The sequence below is a fragment of the Benincasa hispida genome, chromosome 2, assembly GCF_027475165.1.
Source record: "Benincasa hispida cultivar pf3 chromosome 2, pf3_genome.v1.1, whole genome shotgun sequence".
In the NCBI taxonomy this organism is placed as follows: Eukaryota; Viridiplantae; Streptophyta; class Magnoliopsida; order Cucurbitales; family Cucurbitaceae; genus Benincasa; species Benincasa hispida.
Window position 1 is genome coordinate 50,150,714 of NC_143479.1, and position 12,461 is coordinate 50,163,174.

The window sequence follows — 12,461 nt, forward strand, 5'->3', positions numbered from 1 at the left end:
GCAACATTGAGAATTTTGAATTGTAAGGTTACTCAGATAGTGATTAGGTTGGGTTTTTGGATGATATGAAGAGCATCTTTGATTATTGTTTCACTTTTGGCTCTGAGTGTTTCTCATGGTGTTCAAAAAACAAGATGTAATGGCTCAATCAACTACAAAAGTGAAGTTCATTGCAACAGTTATGGTGGTAAACCAAGCTATTTAGTTAAAGAAATCAATGCATGACTATCTGAGGTAAGAAAAGAGTGTGAAGATGTTTGTTAGATAATCAAGCCACTTTAGCTATCTCTTTGAATCCATTTTTTAATGGAAGGACCAAACGTCTTAAGATAAAATATTATATTTTGAGAGAGATGCAAAAGGAAGAGCAAATGTCTTTACTAAGTATTTATAGCGTTAGATGTTTTCAAGCTTTGAAGGTGAGGAGCGAGTTAGGTGTTTCCAACATCTGAGTCAAAAGGAGTATGTTAGTTAACTTAAACTGCAATTCTATTTTAAGTTGTTTTGAATTAGTCCAAGGTCATAGTTTTTATTTTCAAGGGAAGTTGTTAATAGATGGTTAATTTATATCTGACTAGTTTTGTAAGAGTTAGATTAGTGAGAATTTCTTTTTTTTTTTTTTTTTTTTGGTGGTTTTATGTTGTCAACTAAGTTATTTTTATCAATATAGCATTGGTATTTATAGTGAGAAGTAATTGAATAAAAAGAACACACTCCCCCAATTCTTCTTTTTCTCTCTAACAAGAACATATATGACTATATACTCACATATCAAGTATTTATGAGTACGTAAAGTGGACGTATATATAAAACATACATACTATCTATAAGTTCATAATATAATACTAATTCACCACCAATTGGACTACACAAAAGAGCAACTTGTTGCTTATCCAATCCCAACTAACAACAATTATGTTAAACAAATTCAAAATCAACACCATTAACTTAATTAAAAAAAAAAAAAAAAACCCTCAAGATAAGATATTATTAAGCTAGCATGACAAATTCACTAGTAATTTCCCAAAATGTTAGCTATTAACTTTCTGAAAGTAGCTATACTTATTCTCAAATAGGTCAAAATAGTTAAATGTGTCATCGTTCAATATTAAAATCTTGGTACACCAACATAATCGTACATAAATTATAATTATGATAATCAATTTCGAAGTTTGCGATTCGATTTAGTCCATATCATATGATCAGAGGAAGTTTGAATTCCAATTTCAAACCTCGAATAGTTAGAAAACCCACCAAATTCAAGAAACCGTCCAGATGAATTGGAGCATGAAAACCAAAATATCTAATATCGAAGTTTTATTTGGGAAAAAAATGAAATGATTTTGAAGGCTTTTTGAGCTGGAGAATTTTGGACCTCACCAAATTCTCTGGTTAAGATTCGTCCAACTTCAAATCTCCCACAGCTTCCCCACTTTCATCCTTTCCCTCACACGATTGCCTACAATCTAAGAACTCTATTCTCCAGCTATCTCACATACTCATTTCGAATCTCTGGCGGAAAATCATTGAAGGGGTTTCATTTTGTTTCTCAAATCGACTCACAAACGAGGGGGGTCGACTTTGATTAGCATATTTCCTCTGGTTTTATCATTCTAAAAGGATGGTGGGAGCTTTATCTGTGGTGGGTTCTTCAGTGGTGGACTCTCATACTTCCCCTTGTTTGTGTTTGGATGCTTTGCCCACAACCAGCATCAATCTCAAAAGTTGTGGGGATTTTGTAATGAAAAAGAAGAATTTAATGGGTCGAAATCGTTTGCCGAAACCAAAGCACTTGGATCTAAGCAGCTCGTTCGTCGATAATGGCCGAGAGTGGCTGCTCTCGGCTGATATGATAAACAGGAGTTCAAGGAAGCAGCACAAGAACAGAAGACTTGTGGTTGTTGATGAACTTGGGGGGCAGTATGAAGATAACTTTGACGATGTTAAAATGGTAAGATTTTGAATTTGGAAATGATTATTCATCTGCATACTTAAGCATGTGAGTTTAGGTAAGTATTTAAGCATGTTTTGGTAGTTTCTTAAGACATTGTGTTGCTGAAATGTATGTTACTGAATTTGGACAAGAAATTCCATGTAGCTTAATGAACGTTTTTAAGTCTAATTCACAAGTGATTTGATTGCGTGGTTCTAGCTTTGTGTAGGATTTAGAGATATTTTCATGTTGATAAGACATATTTTTTGTTACTTTGGAGATTATAGTTCTTGGAAGGCTTTATTTTTGTTTCAAAATGATGTGTTTGCAATTCATCTACGATTACGAAGTCTTAGCAGTTCATGTTTCTTCCTAGTTCCTTGATTCTTTTACTATGTAGAACAACGCAACAATTCTTGTCCTAACAATGTGATTCAGATGTAGATGGGGCTCTTAGCACATGAAAATTATGGGAAATTTGTGAAAATCCTTTCTTCCAAATGATCATGTGAAGATTTGGCAGAGAGCTAAGGAAGTTGGCCTTTCTACTAATACTCTAAAGGCATGCTAGGTTCTGGAGTGACAGCACTAGCACATTTGTTCTCTTGATTACTAGTGCTTTCAAAAATTGCAGGCCATTTATTCTTGACTTAGTAAGCTAGCTAGAAATGACTTCTTGGATGCTGTGGACTTGGTAGACCATAACAAATGGTATTAGGGCCAAACTTTTGGTTAAACCATGGTTAACCGGAATTTCTGGCTTATGTAATATTGGGGAGTGTGTTAACATAAATACGGCATAAAGAAGTAATACAATACAAAAATGTGTAAATTGTAACACATTGTCCCACACTAGTACTTCTACATAATAACTCTACCAAAGGATCTACTAGAATAGCTTTCAATACACAAATTACTATTTTGACTGCCCAATTGCTAATATAGTTCCAAGGTAAGCAATAGCAAGTCACATTGGTCAATACAGCCATAACCATACTTGTAACTCAAGTCAATTCACGAGGTTTTCTAAAGGCACCAGTAAGATACACATGCAATACCAAAGCCAACAGGTTGATGCAAGAGGCAACTGAAAATGTTCTTTTTATGCTTATGAGATATGCTTGAGACTTAAGTTTTTCATTAAGTTTGTTATAGTCAAGTCCTGCATTTTCGAATTGTTGGTTGATACTTCTTTTTAGTTAGATTTTAATAATTTTCCACTTTCTTGAGCTTTATCCTTCTCCCATCCTTTGGAAACTCATTTGCCTACGAATTATTTAGTGAACTGATTGAGGTTTCTCTCGTTGCAGCAAATACTTAATTATTTTACATACAAGGCTGTGAGGACTGTTATGAACCAGCTGTATGAAATGAACCCTCCTCAGTACAGGTGGCTTTACGAGTACGTGCTATCTTTTGTTGCACTCTGAGACTGGCTATTTTAATGTGTTTCAGTAACTGGGATCAGTTTATAATGCTGGTTTTGATATATGGATGCATGAAATAGTTGCAGTACTTTATATCTTGCAAACTCAAGTTTAGTTGTCAAATTATTTCGTGTTAGCATGGTCGTGCTCTTAAATTTTGATTCAGCTGTTTTCTTATTCACAGTTTCGTGTTATCCAACAAGCCAACAGATGGAAAATATTTCATCCGCAGGCTTGTAAAGGTACTTCTCAAAATTCATACTTACTTCATGACTTGGATGCTTCTTTCTTATGAGAAACAAGTAACCTTCATTTAATTGGTAATAGGAAATTACAAAAGAGGCTCAAGTGATCATAAGAATCACAAAAAATATTTTGAATGAATAGAGAGAGAAGTAAGGCATGTTCAAGAAAAGAGTTGAAGTCCGTAGCTTTTTCCTTGAAGATGCGACGGTTTTTCTTGAGCCATGTTAACCAAAGGATGGCTTTGTCGGGAGAGACCTTGACCACTTTACTAATCTATGACTTGGATGCTATTTAGTTGTACGGAAAAGCAAAACCTGTCCTATTGTATATATTTTTCACTATTGATTTTAGTGCACGTTATATTTTGGAGTGATATCGAATGATGAAAAGCATGCTTTAGAATAATTTTGAGAGTGGCAAAGGTGTTTTTAACCATTTAAAAATCACTCGAAAACCTATCACTGTACTCTTACTATAACTTGTTCTAAAGTTCTCATTTTTATTTTTTTAGCATTTGGCTATCTCAGTAGAAAAGAAAGGACTACTGTAGCACACAGATGATACAAAATTTGATATGTTTAAATATGATGGTTAAATTGTATATTTAGTCTCCATGCTTTTAACTTCTAGTTTAGTATACTTTTAAAAGTTTCATTATAGTCTATCTATTGATTGCGCTGCTAATTAATATGAAATGCACCATATATATAAACATTCTCTAATAATACAGTGGAAAAATAGTTGTTCTAAGTGTATATAAAGCTCCATAACTTGCTGACAAATTAAAAGTAGGAAAAGAGCTAAAGTCGAAGCATTGTTTATAGAATGGAGGTTTAGTTGTGAAAAATGAATATGAATATTGGAGTGAGAAAAAACCGTGGACCTCGCAATTGTATGCCAAGTTAACACGAAGGCCTGTGCGTAAGTGAGGTCATCTTGCTTGACACAAGGTCAGCTTGAATACACAGCTAAAATGACTTCTTTTACTTCTAGATCCCAAATATTCTAGTTTAGAGTTAGGGCATCAAGATTTAAGGTCGTTTACGGTGAGGTAGATGTGGGATGGTTGGCTACATCCACAAAACTTGCCATCAACCACTATTGATGACGAATTCAATGCATGCACTGTAAAAGAAATCATTTTAGCTGTGTATTTAAGCTTGACACAAAGTTAGGTTAAATACTCAGCTAAAATGATTTCTTTTACTTCTGGATCCCAAACATTCCAGTTTAGAGTTAGGACATCAAGATTTAGCGTTGTTTACAGTCTCGAGGAGCACCTTCTAAAATAGCGTTTTCCTACACCTGAATCATTGTTTTCCTGATTGACAGGAACAGCAAGATCTTGCTGAAAGAGTAATGATCACACGTCTCCACCTCTATGGAAAATGGGTGAAGGTAATGTTATCAATGAGTATTCCTGTCCTTCAATAAAGTATTTTCTTTTGGTTATGGGAAGACCAGTATTTATATGGATGGAAACAAAAGTTAGCAAAATTTTATTTCTTCTATGGTGTAGAAATGTAACCATGCTGAAATATATCAAGAGATCTCGGACGAAAACGTGGAATTAATGCGAGAACGACTTATGCAGACTGTTATATGGCCTTCAGATGACACAAACACAGAGAAGATTGGCTAAAGAAATATTGAGTAATTTTGAGCTCTCTCTCTTCCTTGTCAATTCTTCTTGTATTGCATCCTTCAATCATAATTAGTTTGATTGTCGAGTTGCCAATCTTATTCTTACCGATCAAGAAGTAGTAGTTCAGTGTTGCAGTCCTTTTTTTTTCCTTTTTTTTTTTTTTTTTTTTTTTTTGGTGTGTTGAAGATATGTATGTAATCAATCAATTATATTATGTAAGATGTATATACATTTAGCCTCCATTTTAGTTATTCTGAAGGTCCTCAGAATTTGTGCTTCTATTTATTCATATGCATATTTGGATGAGAGGGACAAGAATGAGCAATAATGTGCTATTTACTGGTTTTTTCTTTGTTTTTTTTCCCACCTTGGATAATTTGTTTTCGCAACTTGAAGCCTGGCTAGCAAAATGTCTTCTTTTACTTGATTATGCCTGTGAGATCCTTTGGTAAGTTATAAGTTCAATGTTGAGCATAATAGAACTTCTCTTAACAAAACTAATTGATTATTATCAAAGTGGGTAATTGGCATAACCTTCCTTCATCGAGGTCGGAGGTTTGATTCCCTATCTTTATAATTGCTGTACTTAAAAAAAAAAACTAATTGATTAATTAAGAGAAAGATAAATGTTTATAAGTTGATAAGTAGTTTGATAGGCTCCTAGTTATTAAGAGATACATGAGGAAACGTAAGAGAGGAGGTGATGTAAACGGTAATATATAAAATTTGAGGGAGGAATTTAGTCAGTTATAGGGGAGTGACAGACTGTATGTGGGCTCGGGTGAAAAAATTTGGTTAGTTAGGAGTGGCTATTTAGTTTGCTTGAGGACAGTAGGTTTTGATCATCTTTTTCATATTGAATTTGAGTTGTAGCTCGTAGAGCAATTGTGGGAGAGAGCCTTGCTTCCTTGGCATTTTGGCCTAAAGAGTAAATACATAATGTTCTATCATTTTGGTATCAGAGTCATCGCTTCTTGAGGATGGTGAAAGAAGATGGTAAAAGAAGATGGAGGCTCGAATATCTGCGATTGAAGAACAATTCACCTTGTTGTAGGTGGGTATAAAAGCATGGATGGATTAATGATTTGTTGAAATGCATCAACTCATGGAGAACTCCATGGTAGCCCGATTTGAAGCGATGGGAGAGACCATGGAACAAAAGATGTTAGTAGCGCTTGAGGCATGGTTCAGGAGAGGAAGAACAACAAATGATAGGGGGAAATCAACATATTTTGAGAGAACTGTGACTGACAAAGGAAAGCAAACGGCGCTTAGGGAGGCAGAACGTTCGGGAAGTACGTTAGAAAGAGAACAGAGAGAGGTACCTTTGTTCGATATACGTTTAAGAAAGCTTGAGATACCAATTTTCAAAGGAGAAGTAGGGGATGATCTGCTCGAATGGTTCCATCACGTGGAACGATATTTTGTGGTTAATCAACTGAGGGAGAAAGACAAACTCGATGTAGCAGTACTTTGCTTGGAAGGAGAAGTGTTAGAGTGGCATCAAGGGGAGGAGGAATGAACATTGATAGATACGTGGGCGAAATTTAAAGAGCAAATGTTGTTTCGATTCTTGCCGACGAAGGAGGAAGATCGTTGGGCGCAATTTCTTAACCTAAAACAAGAAGGTACGGTGAGGGCCTATTGTTGTAAATTTGAAAGATTTATCTGATGCAACCTTGAAGAGCAAATTTGTAAGTGGGCTAAAAGAAGATCTCCCAATAGAGATAAAGGTGTTTAAACTGGAGGACCTTAAAGAGAAAATGAGAATGAACCAATTGCTTGAAGATACGGAGGAAACCTGTCAAAAGAAATAGGGAAGAAGCCCAAGTTCGCCAAACAAGCCGGGTGGGTCAAATACGACCTCGGCCCAATCGAACCCAAGTCCGACGGCAACACCGACAGCGACCCAAACTATTCCCCTTAACCCTAGTTGAAGTTTTACTGCGCCTTCGAATATGGTGACTTTGTGCAACGTAAATGGTAAGACATTCACAGTCGGGCCCTTTCAACGACTATCTAATAGTGAGATGCAGAGCCGAAGAGATAAGAGACTTTGTTATAGGTGCGATGAATCGGTGGGTGATCATTGCAAAAGAAAAAAAAAAAAAGGAGCTGAACTTACTGATTCACCACGATGAAGAAGATGGCGAGATGCCTAATGAAGCAATGAAGGAAGCGGCTGTAGTCGAAGAAGTTACCCCAGCTATACTAGAAACGTTAGTCATCGACCCAAGGGAAGTTGAATCGGCAAAATTATCGCTCAATTCATTGGCTGGGTTAGACTCGCCTAAAACGATGAAATTAGTAGGCACGATAGGGGAAAGGGACGTGGTAGTGCTAATTGACAATGGAGCATCCTGCAACTTTATTGATGAAGAACTTGTAAAATCACTTAATCTACCTCGTTCCGCAACTTCAAGCTAAGGAATCATGTTGGGTACCAGGGAGTCCGTGCAAATGAATGACATCTGTAAAGATGTGGTTCGTAATCTTCCTAATTTGACTGCTATTAATGATTTCTTTCTTTTGTTGAAGAACTTCTTCAAAGCTCCCTCTCCAGCTGCAATCTTCTCCATATCTTGTTGTAAACCACCTCAAGATCTTCCCCACTATTCTCTTCGTGCTCTAGATTGAGTTGTGGGACTCAAGAAGAATCATTCTTCAAATAGAATTTTCTCTCAAAATTCTATAGATTGCATACCCGATTTTCACTCCAATCTTCTCATTATATTGTAGATCAACACGCAAAGAGAAGAGTTGCATGAGTTGCAACTCATGCTTGGAGAAGACAGGCAAATGGTTGTTGTAACTCATGCTTTGAGAAGACAAGATAAATGGTTGCTTCATGTGTGAGCTACTCCAAAGATGGATAATGGAAAAATCCATTTTTCCATTTGTGTTTTAGTTTTCTTTTCCTTTTTCAATTTTATCTAAAACTCAAATTTTGATTTAAAAAATCTATTTGATTTTTAAAATGAAAAATTATTTAATTTCATAAATCAATTAATTAATAAATAAAACTTAATTAATTTAATATCAAATATTAAATTAATTTTAACACATATTCATTTTTATATATTTAAATCATATTTAAATATATAAATTCTCCTATTCTGTTTAATTCTAAAATTAAACATAATTATATCTCATATAATTACTAATTCCCTTAATTCTAATTTGAATGTTTCAAATTAACTTATCAAAACTATTCTAGAGTTAATCCATTACGAGCTAGTAGGGGGACCTCGCGGACCTACAGATCATGGGCTCGATCTGAGATTAATTGGCTAAACTCATTAGACCAAATTAATTCTCATTCGTTAACTAATGGGTCATTCCACTAAAGTCCATAGTTGCACATAGTTGCACTCCCCTCACTGTAGATATATTATGTCCACATGATTTAACCATAATCAGCAAGTTGACCCTTCACAGTTGTTCGTAATAACGACTGGGTCAAATATCTGTTTTACCCCCAAGATTATGCCTTATTCCTCAAGTCCCTACTGATCCTCTAATGAATAGCTGGTTCGTGATCCAATCACCAAACCAAACTCTCTCAGCCCAGTAAGAGGGTGAGACCCCTTGTTCAAGATCTAGATTCAGTACTTAAGAGAACAACTTTTCTCCTATCCCTAAATCGGGTAGGCATAAACTCCATCTGGCAAGGCTATGTCCCCAGTTATTCATCCGATCTTATCCCCAAAATGGTAAGCTTATTGAGCAGTGTTGTTGGAATACTCTCACCGTTTGCAGATCAAAGGATAATCTCGAACAAACAGGAGTTCATAGCTAGCTCAGGATTAAGATCGAGTTAACCTAGGTCATCTAGGTGAAATAGTCAGTCTTAAACAGTAAACAGCGTTATAAAGTAAGAGTGACTTGTTTCTTGGTCCGGATCTTATGCAAACTCATTGCGTAGGACGTCCCCACTCCTCATGTCATAACATGTACGAATTATGATCACATCGTATGTAGCACTTTACAACTCTTTGTAACAACTACAAAGTAGGCCGCATCCAATGGTGTTACCAGAATAAGGTACCCAACCTCATTCATGTACCATAGATCATTTTGATTATTTACTCGAACCCGATCCACTCTTATGTCTCCACATAAAGTTCAAGTACTTATACAATAGTCATGGGTCTTAGTTTATTGGATTTAGACTTTCATACAATTTATGAGATCAATAACAAGTATATTGATAATAGAAAATGTTTATCATTTTACAAACTGCAAGTTTTTAGAACATAAAACCCAACAAATGTAATTTTAGGGGTTCAGTGGCTAATGACATTGGGAAAAGTTGAATGCGATTGGAGTACTTCATAAATGGATTTCCAAATTGGGGAGTGGAAAATTCATCTTAAGAGATGTACCAACCTAGTAAAGTCTCAAACATCCCTTACATCAATGATAAAGTATGTGAAAGAGGAAGGGCAAGGAATACTTCTGGAGTTGAACGAGGTTAGCGATCAAGAGGATCAGAATGGCCTTAATCACTCTGTTGCTTGTCCCAAAATTTAAGGGGTTTTGCAACAATTCCAGTAAGTGTTTGACAACACAAAAAATATGCTATTTTCCTCTTCTTAATTCTAGGTCGTTACTATGTTTAATGTGTTTATTTAATGATTTTATAGGTATTGAGCGTTTTGGAGGTGGAATCAGTTGTTACGAGCCGTTCGAGGTTAATTTAGAGCAATTAGGAGCTAATTTGAGCAATCGAACTTCAAAAGGACGTAAAAAGACAAAAATGCCCCTGGACGGAGCGTCACAACGCTACAAGGCAGTAGCTGCCTATTTCGTGATGAAACAAGGAAGTGTTGCAATGTTACAATGCTCTGATATTTGATGGACGCATGCACGAGGTCCAGAGTGTTGCAACGCTGCGACGACTGCAATATAGCGTTCTCTTCGATTTAGGGTAGAATATATCAACCCCCAATCGATTCCTAAGCCGATTTTCTTCTCTTTTCGTCTCTTTACTTGTATTTTTCTTCCATTTTTCTTCGCATCTCATGTAATTAATGGAATGATGCCGGGATTTGTCTTCTCCGTCTCCATGGGAAGGTAAGTTCTAGCTATTTTCCAGCTTAGGGGATTTTGGAACAATGCAACTTTTGGGAGTTTTGTTTGAATGAAATTTCTATATTCTTGTCTATGGGTTTCAATCTGAATTTTTTGTTTATGAATTACATAATTTTATTATTGATTGACAACCAATAATTTTTTTGTGTAATTTGAATACTCAGAGAATGGCTTGTATGTGACATATAGTTATAGAGCTTGTAATATATGACATATAGTTATAGGTTAATCTTAAAGGAAGCAGTAGGTTAGGCTTGCAATTTGTTGTCTATAATGAATAGTAGTTTGTCCTGTTGACCTAGAGAAAAACCACATTGAATGTTTGATTAGACGTTGGAAGTTGAACACTCATCTTAGCGTCATCCTTAGAACTTAATGTGATTTGTCAATTTGTATGGAACGGATTCGTTTTCTATGCATCTCAATATTAGGTGATTAGGACCATTGATTAGGATTCCAATCAATTGGGCTAGATATAGTCAAGAAACTAAAATTGCATTTAAATAACTCAATGAACAAGAGTTGTGTTGGTCAATTCCAATTCCCTTAAGCTAGGTCATTTCCTTTAATTGCATTTCTATCTTTTATTTTCTCACATTTTATTTTCTTGTAATTCGACTTATCCAATCCACACCAAACACCCCCCACTTTACCTCTTTAACTGAAAACAAGTTTCGATGAACTAATCTTTCGTGCTTCCCTGAGGTTCGATCTCGGACTTGTCGCTTGTACTACCAGTTAGTATAAGTAGTTCGTTCGGTGATTTATAAATTTCATTTGTGTAACAAGGGTTTATGGGTGACGGTAAACTCTGGACCTACCAAATTGGCACCATTGCTGGAAAAGCCAATTAGTTCATCTTAGTTAGATTTTAGTTAAAGATTTCTTTTTCTTTGATTTGTTTTCTTTTTGTGTCAGTTAAGCATGACATGATTTTCAAATCAATCTTGGACATTTGAAAACCAAGTTGCAGATTTTGACAACGATGCCACATTGCCGCCTTGACTTCCTTAGTTGGCCACTTGATGGAAAGGAGTTCGCAGTAAGTAGAGGTGTGCAGGAGTTACTTACTTGAGGGGCATCCTACGCAAGCATGCTCGAGGTTGCAATGGACGCCAGCACCATGTGGATTCATCGAGGAAGGGTATTCATTTGAACTATGAGTCTCATCATTCTAGATGGGAAGAGTCTTTTGACCATGGATACTCAGGATGGCATCAGAGCTTAGCAACCAAGATTTCATAGCACCACACCAGTCAACTCATGCTCAGTCTTTAGAGTTAGGTAAGTCTTTAGAGGCTCTAGTTATGGAGTTTGTTGATAGTACTTTTGAGTTTCAGCAGGACAACCTCCGTAGGCAGCAAGAGTTTGGGTGCTTCCAGCAAGAGAGTCTTTGCACCAAGGCAGAGGCTAGAACTGACTTGCAAAGTCTAAGTGACCTTGTTGCTCAGCTTGCAACTTTAGTTGGGAGGCCAGACGTGCCATTGTCGGACCATTCATTTGATTTTCCAGAGACTCAGATCTATGAGGTTGTCTACGTCGACATGGTGGAGGAGTAGGGACCACTTCCTAAAGATTCGTGTCCAGGTATGACTTTGGAGTTCTTAATTTCTGAACATGCTAATAGCACTCTTCAGTTTCAACAGGATGTTTAAGCTCAACTGTAAAGCATTATCGATCATGTTGTCTAGCTAATAGAGGTCGTATAGAGACTAGAGAGCGTGCCAGAGCACCCATCGTCTATAACTCAAAGGCAGAGTTTCTTGTGGAGTGCTATTACTCTAGTGATGATGAGGACTTCACTCCATGCTTGCCAACTTATAAGGCTAAAGAGGATTCCGAGCCTAAATCTGACGAGATCCAAGTGATAGAGTTAGAGGTCAAAATACCTCGCCCTATTCTGACTCCTAGTATTTTGTATATATTCGAGTTTTTTCCCCTAATCCTCACAAGTCTGTTGAGTCTTTTCTTTCTTTAGACTCTTTAGAGTCCCTTGAGTCTTTCGATTCTTTCTTTTTACCTTTTTTTTCCATATTCCAAAAAAATCAAAATTCAACATGTCTGGTTCTCTTCAAAAGATGAGGAGCCTTATAGCCTTACCAGGCTATATAGACTT

At 36.3% G+C, this 12,461-nt stretch overlaps 1 protein-coding gene across 3 annotated transcripts; it reads left to right on the plus strand.

Annotated features, from left to right (window-relative positions):
• Positions 1-1,067: 1,067 nt before the first annotated feature.
• Positions 1,068-5,536, plus strand: LOC120071638 (chaperonin-like RbcX protein 2, chloroplastic). Of its 3 annotated transcripts, none has more exons than XM_039024000.2 (5): positions 1,068-1,951; positions 3,244-3,335; positions 3,545-3,602; positions 4,939-5,004; positions 5,126-5,536. In XM_039024000.2, exons 1-5 carry the CDS (start codon positions 1,622-1,624, stop codon positions 5,246-5,248), a joined length of 669 nt encoding a protein of 222 aa, XP_038879928.2. In that variant the 5' UTR covers positions 1,068-1,621; the 3' UTR covers positions 5,249-5,536. The 3 variants fall into 3 exon arrangements, with proteins under 3 accessions (XP_038879928.2, XP_090166979.1, XP_038879929.2); XM_039024001.2 differs by having other exon boundaries at positions 1,174-1,951; positions 3,244-3,323; XM_090310853.1 differs by lacking the exons at positions 4,939-5,004; positions 5,126-5,536 and adding an exon at positions 3,688-4,011 and having other exon boundaries at positions 1,138-1,951.
• The last annotated feature ends 6,925 nt before the right edge of the window (positions 5,537-12,461 follow it).

Coding starts and splice junctions, on each gene's coding strand:
- LOC120071638 (XM_039024000.2), top strand. CDS start 1,622: ATGGTGGGAGCTTTATCTGTGGTGGGTTCTTCAGTGGTGGACTCTCAT. Junction 1,952..3,243: donor ACTTTGACGATGTTAAAATG/GTAAGATTTTGA, acceptor CTCTCGTTGCAG/CAAATACTTAATTATTTTAC. Junction 5,005..5,125: donor TCTATGGAAAATGGGTGAAG/GTAATGTTATCA, acceptor TCTATGGTGTAG/AAATGTAACCATGCTGAAAT.